The 27,878-nt window shown below is 45.6% G+C and overlaps 1 protein-coding gene across 1 annotated transcript in view; it reads left to right on the plus strand.

The window, feature by feature from the left end:
- Positions 1–17,786, plus strand: part of BCL2L1 (BCL2 like 1) — a 42,086-nt gene extending 24,300 nt beyond the window's left edge. The window contains exon 3 of the mRNA XM_082271677.1: positions 17,534–17,786. Within this exon, the coding sequence (XP_082127803.1) occupies positions 17,534–17,671 (138 nt within the window). The 3' untranslated portion in view covers positions 17,672–17,786. The remainder of the gene's footprint in view (positions 1–17,533) is intronic.
- The last annotated feature ends 10,092 nt before the right edge of the window (positions 17,787–27,878 follow it).

Below are 27,878 nucleotides of genomic sequence, written 5' to 3' on the forward strand. Positions count from 1 at the left end.
TGCTCTAGATGATAAAAAATCTACAGATACAACCTAGTGCATGTTATTTGAACTCTTTCCCACCTGCCCTGGTGTTCCTTTAACCGGTTGCCGACCGCCACGCGACGATATATGTCGGCAGTCAGCCCCGTCCAGGCAAAGTGACGTATATATACGTCACTAGCCTGTCACTTGCTTGGGAGCCAATAGCGGGCTATTGGCTCGTTCTCGTTCCGGCTCGTTCCCCAGCAAGTCCGCGCGTGTGAGCAAGGGACCCGATGTCCGCCGGGCACTCACGATCGTCGGTGCAGAGGGAGAAAGTCAGGCGACTAATGTAAACAAGCCGCCTGTCATTCTCCCCTGTGTAGAAACAGTGATCATACGGTTCTACTATGTAGGACCGTTGATCATTGTTCCTACACTTCAAGCCACAGCCAATCACAGTTAGAATCACGCCCCTAGGGACACACACAGCCCCTCCCTCTCAAATAAAGTTAACCCCTTCACTACCAGTGTCATTTTTACAGTAACAGTGCATATATATAGCACTGATTACTGCAGTAATGTCACTGGTACCCCCAAAAGTGTCAAATCTCCGTTAAGGGTCCGATCTGTCCGCCGCAATGTCGCAGTCCCTCAAAAAAAATCGCAGATCGCCGCCATTATGCGTTAAAAAAAAAACACCAAAAATGACAGAAATCTTTCCCTTTGTTAGTAAACGCAATAACTTTTGCGCAAACCAATCAAAATACGCTTTTTGCGTTTTTTTTTTTTTACCAAACCTATGTAGCAGAAAACAAATTGGCCAAAAATTTAAAAAATTTAGATTTTTACATTTTTTTTTGGGGAATTTCATATAAAAAAAATGTGAAAAATATTGTTGTTTTTGCAAAATTTACGCTCTTTTTTCGTTTATAGCGCAAAAAAGTAAAAATCGCACAGGTGATCAAATACCACCAAAAGAAAGCTCTGTTTGTGGGAAAAAAAGGACGTAAATTCGTTTAGGTACAGCGTCGCACGATTGCGCAATTGTCCGTTAAAGTCACGCAGTAAAATAATTGCAAAAAAACCCCTGGTCAGGAAGGGGGTAGAATCTTCCAGGGCTTAAGTGGTTAACCCACAGGTGTCAAACACAAGGCCAGCAGGCCGAATGCAGCCCCCCCCCCCCCCCAGGCTATTCCATGTGGCCCTCACACCTCTCCTGCAGCTGCGGCACCCCCCTGGTCTCTGCCCCCACCTTGTCTCAGTAATTAGCAGCAGAGAGGACAGAACTCCAGATCCTGCACTCCTCTGTGCAGCTGCAGAAAGGCTCCCCCCCCCTTCTCAGCAGAGAGGAGGGCAGAACTCCTGCACCTCTCTGTGCAGCCGCAACACCACCTTGCCTCTGCCTCCCCTGGTCTCAGCATTCAGCAGACTCTGGAAGCTGACTCCAGCCCTCCACTGGTTCTCCTCCAGACCCTGCACTTTCTTCTTCCCAGATTCACCCGCATCCTCTTCCTGGCAGCAGCACAAGGTAAGGGGGTGCATTGTGGTGTAAGGAAGGGGGGGTGACTCTTGACTTCTGATGGTGGGGGGGTTCTTCACATCTCATGTAAGGGGGCGTGGGGTGCTCTGAACATCTAATCCTACAAATATAACCGGCCCTTTGAGGGCAACCATAATGCTGATGCGGCCCGCGATGAAATTGAGTTTGGCACTCCTACCCTAGATGATAAAAAACTACAGATACAACCTAGTGCATGTTTTTTTGAACCCTTTCCCACCTGCCCTGGCATTCCTTTAACCCACAGGTGTCAAACACAAGGCCCGCGGGCCGAATGCGGCCCCCCAGGCTATTCCATGTGGCCCTCGCACCTCTCCTGCAGCTGTGGCACCCCCCTTGTCTCTGCCCCCACCTTGTCTCAGTAGTTAGCAGCAGAGAGGACAGAACTCCTCTGTGCCAGATTCTGCACTCCTCTGCAGCTGAAGAAAGGCTCATCTTTGCCCCCCCCCCCCCTTCTCAGAAGTCTGCAGTAGAGAGGAGGGCAGAACTCCGCAACACCATCTTGCCTCTGCCTCCCCTGGTCTCAGCATTCAGCAGACTCTGGAAGCTGACTCCAGCCCTCCTCTGGTTCTCCTCTAGACCCTGCTCTTTCTTCTTCCCAGATCCACCCGCATCCTCTTCCTGGCAGCAGCATAAGGGGGTGCATTGTGGTGTAAGGAAGGGTGGCTGACTCTTGACTTCTGATAGTGGGGGGTAGGGATGCACCGATCCGATATTAGGATCGGATATCGCCGCCGATACTGCCAAAATAGCTGGATCGGTAAAATTAACCGATCCATGGGCCGATCCTGTTTTGCTGAGTCCCAGCTCAGCTGTCCCTTACTTGCACGGAGCCGCTACTTCCTGTATAGGTCCGGCTCACAGGCGGAGTGATATCAGATGCACTCCGCCTGTGAATGGAGGAGCCGTACACAGGAAGCAGCGGCTTTGCTCTGTACTGCAGCCGCATGCATATTGTGGATGTGTGTAGTTCCGGATCGGTATCGGCAGATACACAAAGCCAGGGTATCGGGACTAGAAAAGTCGGATCGGTGCACCCTTGTGGGGGGTATGTTGACTTCTGATGGTGGGGGTGGTTGACATCTCATCTAAGGGGGCGTGGGGTGCTCTGGACATTTAATTTTACAGATATAACCGGCCCTTTGAGGGCAACCATAATGCTGCTGCGGCCCACAATGAAATTGAGTTTGACACCCCTGCTTTACCCAGCCTTTTTCAACCGGGATGCCTTGAGGTTTCTTCAGGGGTGCCTTGGCAAAATGCCTAAAAATTGAACAAAAATTGTTTACATGCCAGTAGGTGGATGAAGTTTGCCTTTTAGTTACACAAAGCCACAGGTTTTAATTTTTTACCAATACGGCTTTCTAGACACTGGCATCCGAACAACCAAAGATGTCATCAGTTGATAAGGAGGATGTCTGTTGCCTCCACAGCATCCTTGTTTGACCCTCCTCTGCCCCTCTCTGTCAGCACTGGGGGGTGGCATTAGCTGACCGATGGAAAGAAATTTAGGGAGAAGAGAAACCTTGGTATACTAGTCAGTACCAGTGTGCAAAAGTGTATTTGTTTTGAAAGAATAAATCACCTCTAATGTTGGGTGTCTCCTATGTGTAGATGTTGCTGCATTATGTAAAGCTATTACAATAGTTTTTTTTACATTTTAGAATGGAGACTGTCCATAATTTTAAAGGTTGCCTTGACTGAAAAAAGGTTGAGAAACATTGCTTTAACCACTACATTCTAAGACACTTTCACTCCCTTCCTGTCCAGGACCGCTTTTAGCACGGTCACACTTTGAATGACAATTACTCAGTCATGCATCACTGTACTCAAATTACATTTTTATCATTTTTCTCAGACGAGAGCTTTTTTGGTGGAATTTAACCACTTTTGGACTCCAAGGTTTTCCCCCTTTAGGGCTAGGCCATGTATTGCGATTTGGCACTGTGTTACTTTAACAGACAATTGGGTGGTCGTGCGACGCTGTAGCCAAATAAAATTGATGTCCTTTTTTCCCCACAAATGGAGCTTTCTTTTGGTGGTATTTGATCACCTCTGCGTTTTTTTTTATTTTTTTGCGCTAAAAACAAAAAAAAGACCGACAATTTAAAAATAAAAAAAATAAAAAAATTTTTACTTCTTAAAAACATATCCAATAAAAAAGAAAATCTAGAAATCTGATTTTTTTTTTCATAAATGTAGGTCAATCCAATATATATTCTGCTACATATTTTTGGTAAAACAAATCCCAATAAGCATATATTGAGGCCGGGCCACTGCATTGATTGGGGCCGCTGCACTGCCCCGCCCCCGGCCCCCGCTGCGCTCCAGTCCAGAGTGTCCGTCTCTTCTACGTCAGCCGCTGTGAGCGGCATGACGTCCCGGGGCGACTGCGCGGCGGTGCATCAACTGAGCTGACTCTCTGTGGCGGCAGACTGCCGCCAACGCCGATGATCCCTCCCACTGTCCCACACAGACGAGACGTCACACGCCACTCCAGCAGCAGCATGTGATCGCAGGTGAGCCTGAGGGGTCTGCACTGGGAGGGGGGGGCTTACTAAGGGGTCTGTACTGGGAGGGGGGCTTGCTAAGGGGTCTGTACTGGGAGGGGGCTTACTGAGGGGTCTGTACTGGGAGGGGGGCTTACTAAGGGGTCTGTACTGGGAGGGGGGCTTACTAAGGGGTCTGTACTGGGAGGGGGGCTTACTAAGGGGTCTGTACTGGGAGGGGGGCTTAATAAGGGGTCTGTACTAGGTGGGAGGGCTTACTGAGGGTTCTGTACTGGGAGGGGGCTTACTGAGGGGTCTGTACTAGGTGGGAGGGCTTACTGAGGGGTCTGTACTAGGTGGGAGGGCTTACTGAGGGGTTTGTACTGGCAGGAGGCTTACTAAGGGGTCTGTACTAGATGGGAGGGCTTACTGAGGGGTCTGTACTGGGAGGGGGCTTACTGAGGGGTCTGTACCGGGAGGGGGGCTTACTGAGGGGTCTGTACTGGGAGGGGGGCTTACTGAGGGGTCTGTACTGGGAGGGGGGCTTACTGAGGGGTCTGTACTGGGAGGGGGCTTACTGAGGGGTCTGTACTAGGTGGGAGGGCTTACTGAGCGGTCTGTACTGGGAGGGGGGCTTACTGAGGGGTCTGTACTAGGTGGGAGGGCTTACTGAGGGGTCTGTACTGGGAGGGGGCTTACTGAGGGGTCTGTACTAGGTGGGAGGGCTTACTGAGGGGTCTGTACTGGGAGGGGGCTTACTGAGGGGTCTGTACTAGGTGGGAGGGCTTACTGAGGGGTCTGTACTGGGAGGGGGCCTACTGAGGGATCTGTACTAGGTGGGAGGGCTTACTGAGGGGTCTGTACTAGGTGGGAGGGCTTACTGAGGGCTCTGTACTGGGAGGGGGCTTACTGAGGGCTCTGTACTGGGAGGGGGCTTACTGAGGGGTCTGTACTAGGTGGGAGGGCTTACTGAGGGGTCTGTACTGGGAGGGGGCCTACTGAGGGGTCTGTACTAGGTGGGAGGGCTTACTGAGGGGTCTGTACTGGGTGGGGGCTTACTGAGGGGTCTGTACTGGGAGGGGGCTTACTGAGGGGTCTGTACTAGGTGGGAGGGCTTACTGAGGGGTCTGTACTGGGAGGGGGCCTACTGAGGGGTCTGTACTAGGTGGGAGGGCTTACTGAGGGTCTGTACTGGGAGGGGGCTTACTGACACTTCTTTTTTTTCTTTTTTTGTTGACACTTTTTGGGGACCAGTGACACCAATACCAGTGATCAGTGCTTAAAAATAAATATGCAATGTTACTGTGCTAATGACACTGGCAGGGAAGGGGTTAACATCAGGGGTGATCAAAGGGTTAAGTGTGTCCCTAGGGGTGCCTACTAACTGGGAGGGGGGGGGGGTTGCACTGATTGGGGAAAGACAGAAATCCTGGTTCCTGGTATGTTGTTTCACGCAATAGCTCCACTTTACTGAAGTATATACACGGCGGCTGGTCAGCAAGTGGTTAAAGTGAAAGTAAAACTTATCTATTTAACAATTTCCCTCGTAATATAAATAAGCAGGACCGGTCCTCTTTTAACCACTTTACCACCGGAGGATTTTGCTGTCTTACGTCCAGGCCACTTTTTGCGATTCGGCACTGTGCGACTTTAACTGACAATTGCGCGGTCGTGCAACGCTGTACCCGAACGAAATTTACGTTCTTTTTTCCCACAAACAGAGCTTTCTTTTGGTGGTATTTGATCACCTGTGCGATTTTTACTTTTTGCGCTATGAACAAAAAAATAGCGACATTTTGAAAAAATAACCATATTTTTCACATTTTTTTATATGAAATTCCCCCCCCCCCCCCCAAAAAAAAAAAATGTAAAAATCTAAATTTTTTATCATTTTAGGCCAATTTTGTTTTCTGCTACATATTTTTGGTAAAAAAAAATCACAATAAGCGTATTTTGATTGGTTTGCGCAAAAGTTATTGCGTTTACTATCTACGGGAAAGATTTCTGCCATTTTTGGTGTGTTCTTTTTTTTTTTTTTTTAATGAGTAATGGTGGCGATCTGCGATTTTTTTTTTTTTTTTTTTTCGGGACTGCGACATTGCGGCGGACAGATCGGACCCTTGACTGACATTTTTGACACTTTTGGGGGTACCAGTGACATTTCTACAGTAATCAGTGCTAAAAATATGCACTGTTACTGTAAAAATGACACTGGCAGGGAAGGGGTTAATTTTATTGGAGAGGGAGGGGTTAATGTATGCCTGGTGCTTACTGACGTGTGTGGGGGGGAGGGGACTGAGTGACACAAGGACAGATCGCATGGTCAGCTATGCTGAACCCTGCAATCTGTCCCTGCCTGTCACTTAGGACAGTGGTCCTCAACCCTGGTCCTCAGGGCACACTAACAGGCCAGGTTTGCAAGATAGCTGAAATACATCCCAGGTGATATAATTTGCTGCTCAGTGATTGCAGTACTCTAGTCTGCATCTCCCCAAGGTAATACTTAAAATCTGGCCTGTTAGTGGGTCCTGAGGACCGGAGTTGAGGACCACTGACTTAGGAGATCCGCCCGCTTTGTTTACACAGGCGGGCGGATCTCCACACTCGATTCCCAGACGATCGGGGAAGAGCGGCGGTGATCACCGCCGCTCCTCCCCTGGCCCGACTCCCGCTGTGACTGAATACATCGGGAGCGAGCCTCCGGCGGCGCCCACAATGGGAGGAGTCCAGCGACGTAGGTCTACGTCGCTGGACGGAATCGAACCACTTTGCTGCAGTAGCACCAATGTGAGCGGTCGGCAAGTGGTTAATGTGAGATCTGGGGTCAAAAAGACCTCCGATCTCACATCTAGACTACAAAGTAGGGAAAACGACCGGGAAGCAGCGGGGGCGGGGGGGGGGGGGGGTTAGACCTCTCCTGCCGCCCATGAAAGTGATCCTGCGGCGAATCAGCCCTTCATGACAGGCCATGTACCCAAATACATTTTATTTCCTTTTTTCCCATAAATAGAGCTTTCTTTTGTTGGTATTTGATCACCTCTGCGATTTTTTTTATTTTTTGCGCTTTAAAAAAAAAAAAAAAATGACCGACAATTTAATTTTGAAAGAAAAAACAATAATCCTTTTGCAGATGCAGTTTCCACTTGGTGAACCGTGACATCAAAGGTGGATCACCCCATTTCCAGGCTAAAGAAGTCTGCTGTGATCCCGGTGGAAGAATCCGCAGACCCTGTGGATAGACGGGTGGAGTGTCCTTCCCGCCATCTACATGTGCTAGCATGTGCTAGCGGGTTCCATATTGAAACCAAGATTTGTGAATGTTATGGGGTTCCATTTCAGGCTCTGGCTATGCTGTGCCTCCAGTGTCTCCCTGTCTATGGCTCATTACTAGCAAGTGGCTGAAATGAAACTCTTCGGGGGATATTTTTATGTATCTGTCCGGATGATGAAAGGATGAACCAAGGTAACCCTTCTGATTGCTGCAAACGCGAGATCTCTCAACCTACATGAACACTGGATGTCCGGGGAAGGTGGAGGAGGGGAGGGGGGGGGGGGCGGTAATCTGATTATTTCTAGCAGTCAGATTTTTCCTCAGATGACCTCCTTAACATTTAAAGGGAAAGTATATTGCATTTTCAGTGAGCTTTTATTTTTTTTTTTTCTTATTGTGCTGTCAGCCCCAACACACCAAAAAATATTGAGATTTGCACATTTTTATTTTATTTTTTATTGGGTTTACAACAATTTTTACAGATGTGTAACATATACAACGGGGGAGATGTCCAAACAAAGGGAGAGTAGAAAAAGTAGGCCTTATTCACACGGGTCGTATCAATGCGTACGCCCCTGCGAGGGTTGTGTTTACCCGCAAAGGGATGCACTGGTGTTCCATCTCTCGGGTTTACAGAGAATGGTGGGAAAAAGAGAAAATATCCAGCGAGCGGCAGTTGTGTGGAGGAAAATGCCTTGTTGATGTCAGAGGAGAATGGGCAGACTGGTTCCAGATGATAGAAAGGCAACAATAACTCAAATTACCGCTCGTTACATCCATAGTATGCAGAATATCATCTCTGAATGCACAACACATCAAACTTTGAATCAGATGGGCTACAGCAGCAGAAGACCACACTGGGTGCCACTCCTGTCAGCTAAGAACAGGAAACTGAGGCTACAATTCACACAGGGCACCAAAATTGGACAATGGAAGATTGGAAAAATGTTGCCTGGTCTGATGAGTCTCAATTTCAGCGGTGACATTCAGATGGTCAGGTCAGAATTTGGCTCCTGTTTCCATCCTGCCTTGTATCAATGGTTCAGCCTGGTGGTGGTGGTGTAATGGTGTTTTTGGTTCAGGCTGGTGGTGGTGTAATGGTGTGGGGGGGGGGGGGGGGTGGTTCAGGCTGGTGGTGGTGTAATGGTGTGTGGGGGGGGGGGGGTTCAGACTGGTGGTGGTGTAATGGTGTGTGTGGGGGGGGGGGGGGGTGGTTCAGGCTGGTGGTAGTGATGTAATGGTGTGGGGGGGGGGGTGGTTCAGGCTGGTGGTAGTGATGTAATGGTGTGTGGGGGGGGGGTGGTTCAGGCTGGTGGTGGTGTAATGGTGTGGGGGGGGGGTGGTTCAGGCTGGTGGTGGTGTAATGGTGTGGGGGGGGGGGGGGTGGTTCAGGCTGGTGGTGGTGTAATGGTGTGTGTGGGGGGGGGGGGGGGGTGGTTCAGGCTGGTGGTAGTGATGTAATGGTGTGGGGGGGGGGTGGTTCAGGCTGGTGGTGGTGTAATGGTGTGGGGGGGGGGGTGGTTCAGGCTGGTGGTGGTGTAATGGTGTGGGGGGGGGGGGTGGTTAAGGCTGGTGGTGGTGTAATGGTGTGGGGGGGGGGGGTGGTTAAGGCTGGTGGTGGTGTAATGGTGTGGGGGGGGGTGGTTCAGGCTGGTGGTAGTAATATAATGGTGTGGGGGGGGGGTGGTTCAGTCTGGTGGTGGTGTAATGGTGTGGGGGGGGGGTGGTTCAGGCTGGTGGTAGTAATATAATGGTGTGGGGGGGGGGGGGTGGTTCAGGCTGGTGGTGGTGTAATGGTGTGGGGGGGGGGGGGGGTGGTTCAGGCTGGTGGTAGTGATGTAATGGTGTGTGGGGGGGGGTGGTTCAGGCTGGTGGGGGTGGTGTAATGGTGTGGGGGATATTTTCTTGGCACACTTTGGACCCCTTAGTACCAACTGATCATCGTTTAAATGCCACAACCTACCTGAGTATTGTTGCTGACCATGTCCATCCCTTTATGACTGCAGTGTCCCCATCTTCTGATGGCTCCTTCCAGCAGGATAATGCCCCATGTCACAAAGCTCCAATCATCTCACCACTGGTTTCTTCACCATGACAATGAGGTCACTGTACTCCAATGTCCTCCACACTCACCACATCTCATCCAATAGAGCACCTTTGGGATGTGGTGGAACGGGAGATTCCCATCATGGATGTGCAGCCGACAAATCTGCAGCAACTGCGTGATGCTATCATGTAACTATGGACCAAAATCTCTGAGGAATGTTTCCATCACCTTGTAGAATCTGTGCCACGAAGAATTGACCACTTGCTGACCGCAATACGTGTATAAATGTTGCAGTTTGCAAGTGGTTAACCAGGATTATTGCTGAAGATATCGGCCATAACCCTGCTACCGTTTTGTTTTTTTTCAGCAGGCGGCCAGTTTTTTAATGTAACCGCGGTCCAAGCGGCTCATGAGCCACTGGGCCAGTTTAGGAAGCTGCAGTAGGGGACGTCTCCCCCTCACACCCCATCCCTCCCACTCGCTAATGTTGTTGGTGCTTTTCCTTTCCCGCGATTTGCCCAAGAAACAATCCAACGGTGCGGCCGGCTGCTCCCATAGGCGATCAAATCGGTAACAGGCTTTGATCGACTCTATGGCTTTGGAGGACTGGAGCGACGTAATGACGTCATGACGTCACTTCCGGTCCATGCAACAAAAAAACAAAACAAAATTAAAGCAAAAGATTTATTTATTATTATTATTATTATTATTTTTATTATGTTTATTATTATTATTTTTATTATCATTATTATTATTATTATTTATATTATTAATTTATTTATTATTATATATATATATATATATTTTTTTTTTTCACTTTTAAAGGTAAAGAGGAGATTTGGGGTCCCCAGATCTCTCCATGAAGAGGTCCTGTCATCCTTTATTTCTATTACAAGGGATGTTTATATTCCTTCTAATAGGAATAAAAGTAATCAAAACATTTTTTAAAAGGGACAGTGAAAAAGTAAAATAAAAAATTTAAAATTTAAAGCGCCCCTATCCCTCCCTGGTCGATGCAGAAGTGAACGCATATGTTAGTCGCCCAGGCACATGTAAACAGTATTTGAACCACTCATGTGAAATGTTGCCGCAAACGTTAGAGTGAGAGCATAAATTCTAGCACTAGATAGTGATGAAAAAAAGTATATATTTTTTTTAAAAAGTGCCTCCATCGCTCTGTGCGTGCATGCAAAAGGGAACGCATACGTAAGTCGCGCACGCATCTGTAAACTTAAGAGCGAGAGCAATGATTCTAGTGCTAGACCTCCTCTGTAACTCTAAGGCTACGTTCACATGTGGGCGTAGCGGATCACGGGCAGAATCACCGCGATTCTGCCCGCGATCCGGAATCATTGCAAATCGCGGGACGCCTGTGCGATGCCCGTGATTTGCAATGGCACCCCCAAACGCTGTGCGATGTTGCCGCGATTTCCGCCTTTTCGAATCACAGTAACATCATGCAAACAAAATCGCAGGACGCATGACGCCCAATAAGGTACAGGAGCTTCTTTTGAGCGTCATGCATCCCGTAATTCTGTTTGCATGATGTTACTGCGATTCGGTAGGCGGAAATCGCGGCAACATTGCACAGCGTTTGGGGTGCCATTGCAAATCACAGGCATCGTACAGGCGTCCCGCGATTTGCAATGATTCCGGATTGCGGGCAGAATCGCGGTGATTCTGCCCGTGATCCGCTAGGCCCACATGTGAACGTAGCCTAAACTGGTAACCTGTAAAGGCGATTAAAGCTTTGCCAATAGAGATTTTTAAGAACCGTTGTTTGTCGCCATTCTATGAACATGCGCAATTTTAAAGCATGACATGTTGGGTATTTATTTACTCGGCATAACATAAATGTAACTATTGTGTTTTTTTTTTTTTTTTTAATACATTAAATAAATATTTTTTTTTTGTTTTTAAATACATTAAATCTTTTTTTTTTTTTTTTTAAATAAATCGTTTTTTTTTTTTGTTTTTAAATACATTAAATCGTTTTTTTTTTAAATACATTAAATAAATCGTTTTTTTTTTTTTTTTTTTGTTTTTAAATACATTGAATCATTTTTTTTTTTGTTTTTAAATACATTAAATCATTTTTTTTTTGTTTTTAAATACATTAAACCTTTTTTTTTTTTTTTAAATACATTAAATCGTTTTTTTTTTGTTTTTTTTTTGTTTTTTTTTTTTTTAAACACATTAAATTGTTTTGTTTTTTTTTAAATTGCGTTTGCAAAGCCGCTGCGCAAAGAAATTAAAATAATAAATACTGCGACCTAAAATATTGCAACAATCCCCATTTTATTCCCTCAGGTCTCTGCTTAAAAAAAAAAATAAATAAATATATATATATATAATATACTGTTTGGGGGTTCTAACAAAAAATACTGATTTAAACTTGTAAACAAAAAGTGCCAGACAAAGCCTGGTCAGCAAGTATTTAGGGCAGTTCTGAAGGGGGTTCAAGGCGGTACTAGCAAGGTGTACCTAATAAAGTGGCCTGTGAGTGTATATTTATAAAGATACAGAAAAGGAATAACCTTCGATTTTTGTGGGACTTTATGAATGGTAACACAGACAATATGCTTCAGGAAATAAAAAATAAAATAAAGTATTAATAATAAAAATAATTTAAAAAAATAATAATAATAACAAATAAAAATTAATAATAAAAATACAGTTTTGTGTTTTTTTTTTTTAGATTTCCTGGAGCATGTTGTCTGTGTTGCCATTCATAAAGTCCCACAAAATTGTAGGGTATTTTTCTCTATATATTGGAATGAAGGCACCTCCATCCTTCCACCATATTCCCATATATTTATAAAGACATAGTAACAATGTTTAAAAAAAAAAAAATGAACACACAAAGATAATATCTATCAAGCTGATCTACTTTTTATATAGCAAGAAAACAATGGAATGGATTTTGCATTCCCTATAAATATGGTTCTGCGGCGAGGAATATCAGTAGGCAGGTTGCTCGTGTTTCAGCGTGGTTTGTATTTACCTCTGTGTGCGTCCCACGCCTGTTGCCAGGGCTGGGACCTGATTGGAATGGTATAGTCGGAAAACTATGTAAAGAATGTCATTGTCTGTGTGCTCACCTCCCAGCGGGGACACTCCTGCGGATGTCCCTGGGATCAGCTAGGAGTGCCGTGTTCTTTCATTGTTTACGTTCCTTATTCTGCTGAAGGCCTCCTGCACACGGGACCTTTTTACAGCGGCTGTTTTTGGCGTCAGACGTTTATTTCTGCAGCCAGTAAACTCCCCAGCATGTTACCCTATGTCTCCATACACGCTTAGAGCCCATTCAGACAGGGGCGACACGAATTGCCGGGGCGACCTGTGAAGTCGCGGTGCACAGGGTGCAGCGCGACATGCACGGACTTCATATAATTGAAGTCAATGCAAGTCGCCTCCAGGTCGTCCCAAATAGTACAGGACCCTTTTTCTAAGTCGGAGCGACTTGTGTCGCTCCTATTAGAACGGGTCCTGTGCTAATCAATGGCAGGCGACCGACCGCGACTTGTCAGGCGACCAAGTCGCGCTAGTGTGAATGGACCCTTAGGCTTTTTTCACACGGCCGCTCAGTTTATTTCCTCTGTTCAGTTCCTTTTTTTTTTTTTTTTTTACGGACACGGATGACACTTTGCGGATGATATGCGGACATAATGCATGTCTATGGGATTGCGGATGTCAGTGGATGACACCGCTGACATCAGATTTTGCGTCCGTTCCATTTTTTAAACGGAAGAAAAATAGGGTTCTGTTCCATTCCAAAAAACGGAACAGAACTGAAAGGACGAAAATCGGATGTCAGCGGATGGTCATCCACTGACATCCGCAATCCTATTGACATGCATTATGTCCGTATATCACCCGCAAACAGATGGGGTGATATACGGACATTCGGAACGCCCGTGTAAAATGGGGCCATAGGCTGGTATCAGCAGTTTTTGGCAGAGGCATTTTCTGGCTGAAAACAAAAAAAAAATAGTGGGTTTAGAGAGGAGTTTTTCAGCTGTAAAAATGCTCTAAATCTTGATAAAAGCTTAAAAACGCCAAAAAATGCTGAAGAACGCATCTATTCGGTGTGTGGCAGCATTTTTGAGCCATAAGCTTTTATTTTTTTGTATAGTTTTGCTAAAAAAAAAGTTAAAAAAAATTCCAAAAATGCTGAAAAACACTACTGCAAAAACTCATTCTACTGCTACTGGCTTGGACATTCCATCAAAGGCAAGGGAAGGAGTATTTATATATATATATATATATATATACACCCTTTTTTTTTTTTTGTGGGGGATTGATATGCAATCTGAAGATAACATTGTTTGTTGGGATTGGATTATGGTTCTGTGATTTTACTGTGCACGGGTCACATTTTCTTCCAATTATCAGGTGGTGAGACGTGACTTTGCATCGATTGAGTACAGAACTAATGATCCATGTACTCCATGGATTTGGGTCAGTGGCACAAAGTTCTGAAGCCAGGACAAAAGCAGCTCTTTAATAGAGAAAGCCCATTATTGTTTTTACCTTTTTAATTACCAATTCAGCTTTGGAAGATCTTCCTCACCTTCATGACCAGGCCATTTTTTGCGATGTGGTGCAGCAATACTTTAACAATTGCGAGGTTGTGCGACGCTGTACCTTTTTTTTACCCCCCGACAAATAGAGCTTTCTTTTGGTGGTATTTGATCACCTCTGCATTTCTTATTTTTTTGCACTATAAACAAAAAAAGACCCGACAATTAAAAAAAAAAAAAAAAAAATTATATATATATATAATGTATTTTACTTCAATAAAGAAAAAAAAATGTAATTTCTTCATTAGTTTAGTCCAATATGTATTCTGCTACATGTTTTTGGTAAAAAAAAAAAAAAAAAAATCCAAATAAGCGAATATTGATTGGTTTGCACAAAAGTTACAGCATCTACAAACTATGGTGTGTGTATGTGTATGTGTGTATATATATATATACTGAAATTTTTATTTATTTTTTTTACTAGTAATGGCGGCAATCAGCGACTTATAGCGGGTATGCGATATTGCGGCAAATATTCTAAGGCTAACTGACATTTTTTGGAACCAGTGACACTAATACAGTAATCATTGCTAAAAATTTGCACTGTCACTGTACTAATGACACTGACTGGGAAGGAGTTGACATCAGGGGTGATCAAAGGGTTAACATTGTGCCTAGCCAGTGTTTTCTCACTGTGGGGGAGGTGCTTTTACTAGAGGAAGACATGGATCTTTGTCCGTTCTTTGCATAAGCACAGGATCCATGCCTTTCCTATTGACAGAACCGCAATGTGCCTTGTTTAGATAGGCAGACCGCCGTTCTGCCTCTGTAACGAATGATCACATCAAGTCCATGGCGCTGATCAGCTCGCGCTGCGCATAATCACAGCGGAAGCGAGGGCGCCTGCTACCCAGAAGTGCGGGATCACGTGTGTGTGTGTATGTATGTGTGTATAATATATATATATATATATATATATATGATCCTGCACACAGTGGCCATCCTGTAGCAGTTAAACTGCTATAGGGCAGTCATGAAGTGGTTAAGTTAAAAAAAAACACTTATTTGTTGTTCCCATGTCACGTTACAACATACAGTACACCAATCAGCTATAACATTATGGCCACTGACAGGTAAAGTGAATAACACGGATTATCTTGTTACAATGGCAGATGAAAGTGGGGGAGATGTAATAGGCAGCAAGCGAACATGTTGTTGTCCCTGAAGTTGATGTGTTGAAAACAGAAAAATCGGGCAAGTGTAAGACTTTGAACAATTTTGTCAAGGGCCAAATTGTAATGGCTAGACCAGTGATCTCCAATCTTCCTAAACAAAGGGCCAAAATACTGTCCCTCTGTTGACTTTAGGGGGTTGGTCATTGGTGGGAGTAAACAAGATCCCATGTTTGGTTTTAGAGGAATAGCGCCCTATCTTTGTTGCCATTGGGAGAAATGATGCCCTATCTTTGGTGTCATTTGGAGGAATTGTTCCACATCATTGGTGTCAGTGGGAGGAATAGTGCCCCATCATTGGTGTCAGTGGGAGGAATAGTGCCCCATCATTGGTGTCAGTGGGAGGAATAGTACCTCATCATTGGTATCAGTGAGAGGAATAGTACCTCATTAGTGGGAGAAGTAGTGCCCCATCACTGGTGTCAGTGTGAGGAATAGTGTCCCATCATTGGTGTCAGTGTGAGGAATAGTGTCCCATCATTGGTGTCAGTGGGAGGAATAGTGCGCCATCATTGGTGTCAGTGGGAGGAATAGTGTCCCCCCACTGGTGTCAGTGGGAGGAATAGTGTCCCATCATTGGGATCAGAGGGAGCAATAGTGCCCCATCATTGGTGTCAGTGTGAGGAATAGTGTCCCATCATTGGTGTCAGTGGGAGGAATAGTGCGCCATCATTGGTGTCAGTGGGAGGAATAGTGCCCCCCACTGGTGTCAGTGGGAGGAATAGTGTCCCCCCACTGGTGTCAGTGGGAGGAATAGTGTCCCATCATTGGGATCAGAGGGAGCAATAGTGCCCCATCATTGGTGTCAGTGATAGGAATAGTGCCCCATCATTGGTGTCAGTGGGAGGAATTGTGCCCCATCATTGGGATCAGTGGGAGGAATAGTGTCCCATCATTGGGATCAGTGGGAGGAATAGTGTCCCATCATTGGGATCAGTGGGAGGAATAGTGCCCCATCATTGGTGTCAGTGATAGGAATAGTGCCCCATCATTGGTGTCAGTGGGAGGAATAGTGTCCCATCATTGGGATCAGTGGGAGGAATAGTGTCCCATCATTGGGATCAGTGGGAGGAATAGTGCCCCATCATTGGTGTCAGTGATAGGAATAGTGTCCCATCATTAGTGTCAGTGATAGGAATAGTGTCCCATCATTGGTGTCAGTGATAGGAATAGTGCCCCATCATTGGTGTCAGTGATAGGAATAGTGCCCCATCATTGGGATCAGTGGGAGGAATAGTGCCCCATCATTGGGATCAGTGGGAGGAATAGTGCCCCATCATTGGTGTCAGTGGGAGGAATAGTGCCCCATCATTGGTGTCAGTGGGAGGAATTGTGCCCCATCATTGGTGTCAGTGGGAGGAATAGTGCCCCATCATTGGTGTCAGTGGGAGGAATTGTGCCCCATCATTGGTGTCAGTGGGAGGAATAGTGCCCCATCATTGGTGTCAGTGATAGGAATAGTGCCCCATCATTGGTGTCAGTGGGAGGAATAGTGCCCCATCATTGGTGTCAGTGGGAGGAATTGTGCCCCATCCTTGGTGTCAGTGGAAGGAATAGTGTCCCATCGTTGGTGTCAGTGGAAGGAATAGTGTCCCATCATTGGTGTCAGTGGAAGGAATAGTGTCCCATCATTGGGAATGATTATGCCCCATTCTTGCTGTCAGTGGAAGGAATAGTGCCCAAAGGGCCAGATAAAGTCAAGCAAGTCAAAACAACGCTAGAACTGCAGCTCTTGTGAGATGTTCCTGGTCTATAGTAGTCAGGACTGTCCAAAAGTGATCCAAGGAAGGAAAACGGGTGAACTGGTGATGGTCATGGGAGGCCAAGGACCATTGATATACAGTGAGGCGGGAGGACTGGCCTGTGTAGTCCGATCCAATAGAAGAGCTACTGGAGCTCAAATTTCTTAAAAACTGAGCCCTGATTCTGATAGAACGGTGTCGGAACACACAGGGCATTGCAGTTTGTTGTGTATGGGGCTGTGTAGCTGCAGGCCAGTCAGGGTGCCCATGCTGACCCGTGTCCACAGCTAAAAGCACCTACAATGGGCACAAGAGCATCTGAACCGGACCACAAAGCAATGGAAGAAGGTGGCCTGGTCTGATTAATCACTTTTTATTTTACATCATGTGGATGGCGGGGGGGGGGGGGGGGGGTGGACAAATTTAGAGATGTCCAGTGTGGAGCTTCTCTTCATAAATTGCCCCCTCTAGTGGTCGATAGCTGGTTCTGCAGCACTACTCCAACCACGTCTAAGATGTGTGACTGTTGGAAACGTGTTGGAAACAAGTGTGTGCGAGAAGTGTTTCGGAGTGTCTGCAGTTTGTATATAAAGAGCTTCCAGCCCCATTTGCTGGGGATATGATTGTCACTCCCGGATGCTGACATTGCAAGTCTGGGCGTGGAACGTTACTGTGAATTTTAACCTAATCTTGTTTCCTCTTCACAGGAAGCGTTCGTCGGTCTATATGGAAAGGACGCAGCCGCCAACACCAGGAGAAGCCAAGAACGCTTCGGGAGGTGGCTCCTAACGGGAGTGACGCTGGCAGGAGCCGTCCTACTGGCCTCTTATCTCATCCGCAGATAGGACGAAGGGTCCCGCTGTCCCCTGAGAGGTGGAGGGGAGATCAGGGACTTTGTTTCACACCATGAAAGTTCTACAGCCACGGCCACACACTTACCCAGAAGGCTGTCACTTGGCTGGAAATCATGACACGTTGTTAACTGTTTTAAAACCCTTTTAGAATTTGGATGTTCTCTGCTGAAGGAAGCAGAACATTATCCTGTTTAAATAAAATATTTTTTTTGTTCATTTCCGGCATGCGTTTGTGTGTCTGTCCTAAAATGTAAGGGCCACTATTCGCTAACCCGTGTAGAGGAGCTTTTATTATCTTTTAACCACTTGACCTCTGGAAGGTTTACCCCCCCCCCCCCCCCCCACTTCATGACCAGGCCATTGTTTGCGATACGGCACTGCGTTAATTTAACGGACAATTGCACGACGCTGTACCCAAATAAAATTTGTCATCCCAAAAGTAGAGATTTCTTTTGGTGGTATTTGATCACCTCTGTGTTATTTATTTTTTTGCAGTATATACAAAAAAAGACAATATTAACCTCCCTGGCGGTCTGATTATGTCAGGATTTCAGTGCTAAAAGCGGTACATTGTTTTGCATGGAAATCTGTTTTATATTTAACCACTTGCCTACTAGGCCTATTTTTGACATTTGGTGTTTATAAGTTAAAATCAGTTGTTTTTGCTAGAAAACTACTTAGAACCCCCAAACATTATATATATTTTTTTTAGCAGAGACCCTAGAGAATAAAATGGAGATTATTGTAATATTTTTTATCACACCGTATTTGCGCAGCGGTCTTCCAAACGCAATTTTTTTGGAAAAAAATCACTTTTTTGAATTAAAAAATAAGAATCCAGTAAAGTTAGCCCAACTTTTTTCCATAATGTGAAAGATAATGTTATGCCGAGTAAATAGATACCCAACATGTCATGCTTCCAAATTGCGCACGCTCACGGAATGGCGACGAACTTTGGTACTTAAAAATCCCCATAGGCTACACTTTAAAAATTTCTACAGGTTGCCATCTTCGAGTTACAGAGGTGGTCTAGGGCTCAAATTATTGCTCTCGCTCTAACGATCGCGGCGATACCTCACATGTGTGGTTTGAACACCGTTTACATATGTGGGCGGGGTTTCCGTGTGCGTTAGCTTCTGCGCGCGAGCTAATGGGGACAGGACGCTTTAATTTTTTTTTTCTTTTTTTTTTTACTATTTATTTTTTATTTTTACACCGTTTTTTAAAAAAAAAAAAAATTGATCATTTTTATTTCTAATACAAGGAATGTAAACATTCCTTGTAATAGAAATAGGCACGACAGGACCTCTTTTTTGTGAGATCTGGGGTCAAAAAGTCCTCAGATCTCACAAGTACACTAATAAAGATGGAAAGGAAAAAAAAAAAATGACAAAAAAAAAAAAGGGACCTTTAAGCCGGTTGCTCGGCAACAATGTTTGCCGTCGCTCCGGTCCTCCAAGACAATAGAGTCGAGTGAGGGCAAGCTTGCCCTCACTCGACATCCTGTCTGTGAGGATCCGGGACCCAATCGTTTTCCCCGCTGCCGGCGGTCCGGTAAGCGGGGAAAAGGACCGGGACGCGGCGGGAGGGGGGGGGGGCACCCCTTCCGCCATCCCGGAGTGTGATCTCGCGGCGAATCCGCCGCTGGGACCACCCTTATCGGAAAGCCCATCGCCTGCAGTTTAAAAAAATACCAGGGTTATGGCAGCTATCTGCTGCCATAACACCGGTATTTAGCTTTAAACTCAGGACGAGTATGTACTATGGGCCGGTATTGAGGTGGTTAAAAACTCGCCTTTCCCTGTGATGCCCTGTCATCCTCCCCAACCCCCCCGCCGTCCCCCCGCTGTGTGCTCGGCCGATGCCGGTGTACTGCCGAAATCTCCACAACCGTATTATTTCCGGTGAGTATACACTGGGAATAATTGGAAATTTCGAGCACTTTGTGTTTTCACACAACAGCGGCAGCCTTTACACCTGAGTACATGGTAATTAGTGCAGATTCTTGCACCACCCGCTAGTAACCAAAAACAAGGCCACCTCCAAGGCGGCGACAACTACCAGGCGGAGTAGGAATCTGCACTAATTATACCATGTACTCGGGTGTATAGGCTGCCGGTTTTGCTCGAAATCTCCAATCATTCCCAGTAGGGATGCACCGATCCGATATTCGGATCGGATATCGGCGCCGATATGGCCATTCTAGCTAGATCGGGGGATCGGTAACATTGACCGATCCACTGGCCGATCCGGTTTTTGCTTAGTAACAGCTCAGCCATCCCTTACTTGGTGCAGTAGTAGTATGGGATGGGAGCCGCTACTTCCTGTATAGTCCCGGCTCACAGGCGGAGTGATATCACATGCACTCCGCCTGTGAATGGACGAGCCGTACACATGAAGCAGCAGCTTTTCTCTGTACTGCAGCCGCATGCTTTGTGTGTAGCTCCGGATCGGTTCCGGTATCTGTATGGGAGATTTCACAATGCCAGATATCGGTATCGGGTCCAAAAAATTTGGATCGGTGCATTCCTAATTCCCAGTGTACACTTACCGGAAATAACGTGGTTGGAGATTTCGGCAGGTTGGAGTTTTCGGCAGTACACCGACTTCTGGGTTCCCTTCCCTGTGAGCATTGCGACGCAGAGGAGTGGAACCGGCGGCAATTTCAAAAGTGTAAATACACCAAATGACACGATAAAAAGCTGTGATTCGAACGGATTACATTGTATCATGGCATTTCACCTGGTGACTTTTCCAGTGCCCTGCCTGTGCTTTTCCAGTTCTTTGTGCCTGGAAATTTGAGAACGACCATGGCATCCAAAAAGCGTTCTTTTTGACGCAAAAGTGCTTTTAGACGAACTGGAAAGCAGCGACAGCGAAACGGAGTTACTTGAAGAACTGAGCGATAGCGATTCGTGGGAAAATTCGTCATCCGGTACAGAAAGTGACGACAGCGAAGATTCTGATGTCTCTTTCTGGCACATTGCTCCGTTGGAAATTTGGAAGAATCATTTGATATACTTTCCAAATTCCACAAGCGATGTGCCAGAAAGAGACAGAATTGTCGCTGTCGTCACTTTCCGTACCTGATGACGAATTTTCCCACGGATCGCTATCGCTCAGTTCTTCAAGTAACTCTGTTTTGCAGTCGCTGTTTTCCAGTTCGTCTAAAAGAGCTTTTGCGCAAAGAAAAAAAATGCTTTTTGGACACCATGGTCATTCCCAATTTTCCCGGCACAAAGAACTGGAAAAGCACAGGCAGGGCACTGGAAAAGTCACCAGGTGAAATCCTGTGGTGAAATGGGATGATACAGTGTAATCCGTTAGGATCACAGCTTTGTATCGTGTCATTTGGTGTATTTACACTTTTGAATTTGCCGCCGGTTCCACCCCCTGTGTCGCAATGCTCTCAGGGAAGGGATCCGGAAGACAAGTGCCGGAATCCGCCGAGCACAGAGCAAGAGGACAGTGTGAGGACGGCGGGGGATCGCAGGGAAGGTGAGTAACATTGTGGGGTAATCCTGTGTGTTGCTCGGGGTTACCGCTTTTGGTACTGAAAGTTAACCCCGAGCCACACTCGGGAATACCGCTAGGGAGGTTAACCACTTTACCACCGGAGGATTTTGCTGTCTTACGTCCAGGCTACTTTTTGTGATTCGGCACTGTGCGACTTTAACTGACAATTGCGCGGTTGTGCGACGCCGTACCCAAACAAAATTTACGTCCTTTTTTTCCCACAAACAGAGCTTTCTTTTGGTGGTATTTGATCACCTGTGCGATTTTTTACTTTTTGTGCTATAAACAAAAAAATAGCCTAAATTTTTAAAAAATAACAATATTTTTCACATTTTTTTATATGAAATTCCCCCGCAAAAAAATGTAAAAATCAAAATTTTTTTAAATTTTTGGCCAATTTGTTTTCTGCTACCTATGTTTGGTAAAAAAAATCACAATAAGCGTATTTTGATTGGTTTGCGCAAAAGTTATTGCGTTTACTAACTAAGGGAAAGATTTCTGTCATTTTTGGTGTTTTATTTTTTTAACGAGTAATGGCGGCGATCTGCGTTTTTTTTGCGGGACTGCGACATTGCGGCAGACAGATCGGACCCTTGACTGCCATTTTTGACACTTTTGGGGGTACCAGTGACATTTCTACAGTAATCAGTGCTATACATATGCACTGTTACTGTAAAATGACACTGGCAGTGAAGGGGTTAAATTTATTGGAGAGGGAGGGGTTAATGTATGCCTGGTGCTTACTAACGTGTGTGGGGGGAGGTGACTGAGTGACACAGGGACAGATTGCATGTTCAGCTATGCTGAAACCTGCAATCTGTCACTGTTTGTCACTGAGGAGATCCGCCCGCTCTGTTTACACAAGTGGGCGGATCTCCAAACTCGATTCCCTGACGATCGGGGAAGCCGCTGCTCCTCCCCTGGCACGACTACCGCTGTGAATGAATACAACGGGAGCAAGCGCCGCCCAAAAGGGGAGGAGTCCAGCAACGTAGTACTACGTCGCTGGACGATAACGAGCCACTGTGCCGCAGTAGAGGCTCAGTGAGCGGTCGTAAAGTGGTTAAAGGGAAGAATAAAAAAAAAAACATTTTTTTTCTACTTTCAGCTATGAAACATTAAAAAAAAAAAATCTAATTTCTTCATCCATTTAGGCCAATATGTATTTTGCTACATATTTTTGGTAAAAGAATCCCAATAATGGTATATTGATTGGTTTGCACAACAGTTATACTGTCTGCAAACTATGGGATATTTTTTTCTTTGACTAGTAATGGTGGCGATCAGCGACCTATAGTGGGACTTATATTGCGGCGGACACTAATTGACACTTTTTGAGAACAAGTGACACTAATTCAGTGATCAGTGCTAAAAATGACATGGGCTGGAAAAGGGTTAACATTGGAGACGATCAGAGGGTTAACTGTGTGCCTAGCCAGTGTTTTACCAAACTGTGGGGGAGGTGCTTTCACTAGGGGAAGACATAGATCCATGTCCCTGCTTTGCAGAGACACAGGATCCATGCCATTCCTCCTGGAAGATTGCAGTTCTGTCTCTCTGGCTGCTGATCGGCGGTTGCCGGTGGATATCGAGTCCGCAGTACCTGCATTTGCGCCCCCTACCAGGAAGTGCAGGATCACGTGTGTGTATGTGTAGCTGCCGCCATGTAGCAGAAAAACTGCTATAGGGCGGTTCGCTAATGCCCCATACACACGTGCAGATTATCTGCAGACTTTTGTCTGCAGACTTACCAAAACCATATAATATGAGGTCAAACCTAAACACTTTCAATTTGTATGCAATCCGGCAGGCCCTTGCACTACATAGAAAAGGTAAGTCTGCAGACAAAAGTCTGCAGATAATCTGCACGTGTGTATGGGGCATTAGTGGTTAATAAACACATTCACAAATATAGAGTCCCTTTTTTAAAGGCCTTTATTCATATGGGGAGTACTACAGCATACGCCCATGCAAGGGCTGTGTTTACCCTCCCAGGTATTCCCATTGATGTCAGTTTGGATGCAGCGGCGGCACAGACGCCGCTGCTGCTTCCATTTCCCTATGTGTGTGGGTCCCCAAACTGTCTGCATTCAGGGCGGTACACCCGCATGGATGTCGGATTGGGAGTAGTGGCCGTGTCCGTGCTTCTGCTTCATCCCAATTGACATCAATCTGACTGCCTGCATGGGGATGCATGGGAAATGCTGTAAATGAAGAATGCTTTCAGAAATAGAAGTGTTAACAGGTTAATTTTATCAATTAATAAAATGGAAAGTATATGAACAGAGAAGAGCAATCCAATCAATATTTAGTGTGACCCCCCCCCCCCCCTTTGCCTTCAAACCAGCATGAATTTTTCTAGGTAGACTTGCACACAGTTGTTGAAGGAACTCGGCAGGTAGGTTGTTCTATGTACATCATGGAGAACGAAGCACAGATCTTCTGTGGATGTCGGCTGCCTCAAATCCTTCTTTCTCCTTGTCATCCCAGACAGACTCCATGGTGGTGAGATCAGGGCTCTGTGTGGGCCAAACCTTCCCTTCCAGGTCTTTTTGTTCTTTACACTGGAGATAGTTCTTAATGACATTGGCTGCATGTTTGAGGTGGTTGTTCTGCTGCAGAATAAATTTGGGGCCAATCACACTCCTCCCTGATGGTATGGCATGATGGAGAAATATCTGCCTGTATTTCTCAGCATTGAAGACACCCTTGATCCTGACCAACACTCCAACTTCATTTGCAGGAATGCAGCCCCGAACTTGTAAGGAGCCTCCACCATGCTTCACAGTTGACTGTAGACCGCAGTATTGTACCGCTCTCCAGCCCTTTCCCTACAAACTGTTCTGTGCTTATGGCACTGCTGGACATCTTCTGATCTGGAAGGGAAGTAGGAATGATGCGTCTTTCATCTACTGCATTCAGTTGACCACTGTGTTAGTCCCGGTTCACCCTACCGCGACTTGTCAGGCGACTTGGCCGCCTGACAAGTCGCGGTCCATTCAGTGCAATTGGAACCGTTCTAATAGGAGCGACTCAAGTCGCTTCGACTTAGAAAATAGTTTGTGCACTACTTTTGACCCAAGTCGGAGCGACTTGCATTGACTTCCATTATGTGAAGTCCGTGCAAGTCGCGCCGAAGTCGCGGTGCACGGCGACTTCACTAGTCGCCCCCGAAGTCGTGTCGCCATAGTGTGAACCGTACTGTAAGAGTCAGCATTTCCCGTTTCTTTGTTCTTCAAAAGTGCTTGAACGGCACATCTTGAAACCCCAGTCTGCTTTGAAATTATTGCCTGGGAGAAACCTTACCAATGCAATTGAAAAGGAAACCCCCTTGGTTTGATGGGACTTTAGAGGTAACAGTAGAAATCTCTCAAGAGAAAAGGTTGAATATAGGTAAAACGTGAAATTTATTTATATAATAAGTGTTGGCAAAATCATCATATCCACAGTGACATATAAACGTGAACTTAGGACTTCATAAATGATACAATACAGTTACAGGTAAAAAGCAGAATCCAACGCGTTTCGAAATGTTGTCTAATACAGAAATCTTCCTCAGGGAATCTGCATATATTCCTGAAAAGCATAATTGAATGTAAATTATAAGTCCCAGGAGAGGACAAACAAATATACATTTTACAATATTGGTTAACATTTAAACAAGTAACTTTGCAACTGCGACAACATCCTACCCCAAGTATACCATGGAAATCTCTTCTGATTTACCAGGGATGCCACCCAACCCCCCTTGCTGGGGAAAGAGGACCCCCCAACAGTTTGAAATAGAGCTAGAAAGGAGCAGCAGTAGAGAAAGAAAAGTAGACAAAGGAGAACTTCCAGATGAAATGCCAATTGTGTTTAGGTCACATACCTGCGAAAAATAGAGCCCCCACAGAATATAGGTTTTACCTATATTCAACCTTTTCTCTTGAGAGATTTCTACTGTTACCTCTAAAGTCCCATCAAACCAAGGGGGTTTTCTTTTCAATTTATGTCGGGATTATGGTAACATATTACCTCGAAGCTATCTACATATATTTACATACCTTACCAATGCAATATCACTACCTTGTGTCTTGCCATGGCGTATGACCTGTGACTTCAAACTGTCTTCTACAACCTCACCTTCGTAGCAGAGTTTGGCTGTTCCTCACCCAGTTTTAAGCCTCCTACACAGCTGTTTCTGGTAATGACTGTGTTTCAACCTACACATGAAACTGATGATCATTAGCACCTGCATGGTATAATTGGTTAATCATACACCTGACTCTAATCCTACAAAATCCCTGTCTCTGTGCAAGCATAAGAATTGAAGCCAAAGGGTGCTCACACCAAATATCTCATATGTTCATCAGTGATTGCTGACATGTCAAGTTAGCATGCCCTAAACATCCCTGTAGTTTATTGAATCAGAGTTTTTATGCCTAATCTGGAATATGCAGCATCTCTTTGAACATGCTGTAATTTAAAGGGCTGTACAATACACAGTGCAGAAGATATAAAAGTAGGGATCGACCGATTATTGGCAAAGCTGATATATCAAGGGCCGATATGCACTTTTCCCGATATATCGGAATTGACCTCGGAGGTTACCGATATTACCGATATTTCGTAAAGTGCTGTACCAGAGTGATGCCTGCAGCTAGAGGCATCACCCTGGTATCGGTGTTCCGTGAAAAAACCATACCCATAAAAATTCCATACCCTCGTCACTTCCGGTGCACCTATGTCAGCACCTACATCAGTGAACAGCTGAGGAGCTTACTAGTGCGCATGCTTGGAGGGTATGGAATGTTCACGGTAGTGTGTTATAACGTTACACCGCATCAGCTGTTGTGGCAGTTACATTAAAACATCTCCGCTGCAACATGAATCATCTCCGCTCCTACCCCTGTCACTTCCCTGATCTTGGCTACTAAATGTAAAAGCGGATCACGGAGCCAAGATCTCCGTGATTTTGATTTCATACACCCGCCGCCGCTTTTACATTTAGTAGCCGAGATCAGGGAAGTGACAGGGTTAGGAGCGGAGATGATTCATGTTGCAGCCGACAGTTGGCTGTCTTGTAATGACAACCGATGCGGCTGAGAAGCCGCCGCTCGGCTGTCATTACAAGGAGCGGGAGAGGACCCCAAGCCCCCGCCGCCTTCCGCGCCTCGCTTGGGTTTCCCGTCCCACCGGGCAACCAGCCTGCATGGCCACCGAAGACCTGATCAAAGCCACATTCAGCTCTGATCGGGTCTCCATGCAAAAACCCGGAAGTGATGTCATGAGTGACATCACTTCCAGGGTACAGTCTGGCGCCAGATTTAAAAAAATGACAGCATTCGAAACAGCTAAACTTGGCGCTTTTAATGCTTTTAAGTGCAGAGGAGGGGTTTGGGGTCTTTTAGACCCCCCGATCCCTCCACAAGAGTACCTGTCAAAAAATAAATAATAAAAAAAATATATATTTGAATGTACAAAAATTTTGATTTGCATTGGCCAAAATATCGGTATCGGCAACAAAAAAAAATCGGTCGATCACTATATAAAAGGGTTAGTTTACACTTGCATTGTCTATGAAAAGCAGTCAGCGGTGAATTGCTCTTCACAGAGTAGCCAATTGAGCTTTTTAAAGGGGATACTGGTCATTCGTCTAAATAGGTCAAGTTTCGAATGTAATGGGGGCTCATTTTTGCTGTGGTGCAAAACGGCCGCAGCACGCGTATACCCCCATTCGGCTGCCTTTCCAGCTTAAGGGGAAACGATTGGGTGGGAAATTAAAATAATGATGTGCTGCATGTCTGAAGGGCATGTTTCGGGTTCTCTTTTGCAATCCATCAAACCCATGGCGGATGAGTAATATCCTCATTTTACAAATATTTAACACGGGCGCCTCCATTCTTCAGAGTGTGATCTGCATGAGTCATTAGGCTGAGTCACCTTTTTCTTTTTTTTTTTTTAACTATCTAAAGATCTAACCAGCATTATCATTACTAGGAGAGGATGAGGGTAGTATGTTTCCTTCTCTGGTTATTCAGCTGTGTGTGTAATCTGAGATCCGGCTTCTCAGGTCGGCACCATAAGATGCCAGATAATATCTATATGTAACCTATGGCATCACATCCCTTCAAATGACAATTTCTCACTGAACAGTCTAGTGGGATCATTGGGTGTTTACAGAAGCTTGCCCATTCATCTCATACCCAACTCGTGGTGAACCGGAGGGTAGCAGTGTACATACAGCTACCATTTGGCATCTTCATATGATGAAAACAAAGACATAACCAGCGGTTATCCTTGGGAAAAAGAAAAACTGATGTTTAAAGGGTTAGTTTATTTTACAGAAATAATCTAAAGGTGAACTAAGACCAGGCACTCTCCCCACCTTCTGGTCCCTGCTGTACTTACCTCTAGGGTTTCTGAGCTTTCAGCACCCCTGCAGCTGATCCAGTGGTCCAGGGATTTAAAATCCCCACTTTTATTTGTGCAGCGCTTCCAGGAAAGACCAGATCTATTTACTGCGACGGCACTGACCAATCAAAATCAATCTGGTCTGTCCAGGAGCGCTGGAGGGTGAAAAGCGGGGAATTCAGATCCCTGTACCTCTGGACCGGCTGTGGGGGTGCAGCTGAGCATCCCAGAGGTAAGTGCAATGGTACATTTTTTCTGTAAAGGTACACAAACACTTTAAGTAACT

Source organism: Pelophylax lessonae (assembly GCF_965119305.1).
Source record: "Pelophylax lessonae genome assembly, chromosome: 11".
NCBI lineage: Eukaryota > Metazoa > Chordata > Amphibia > Anura > Ranidae > Pelophylax > Pelophylax lessonae.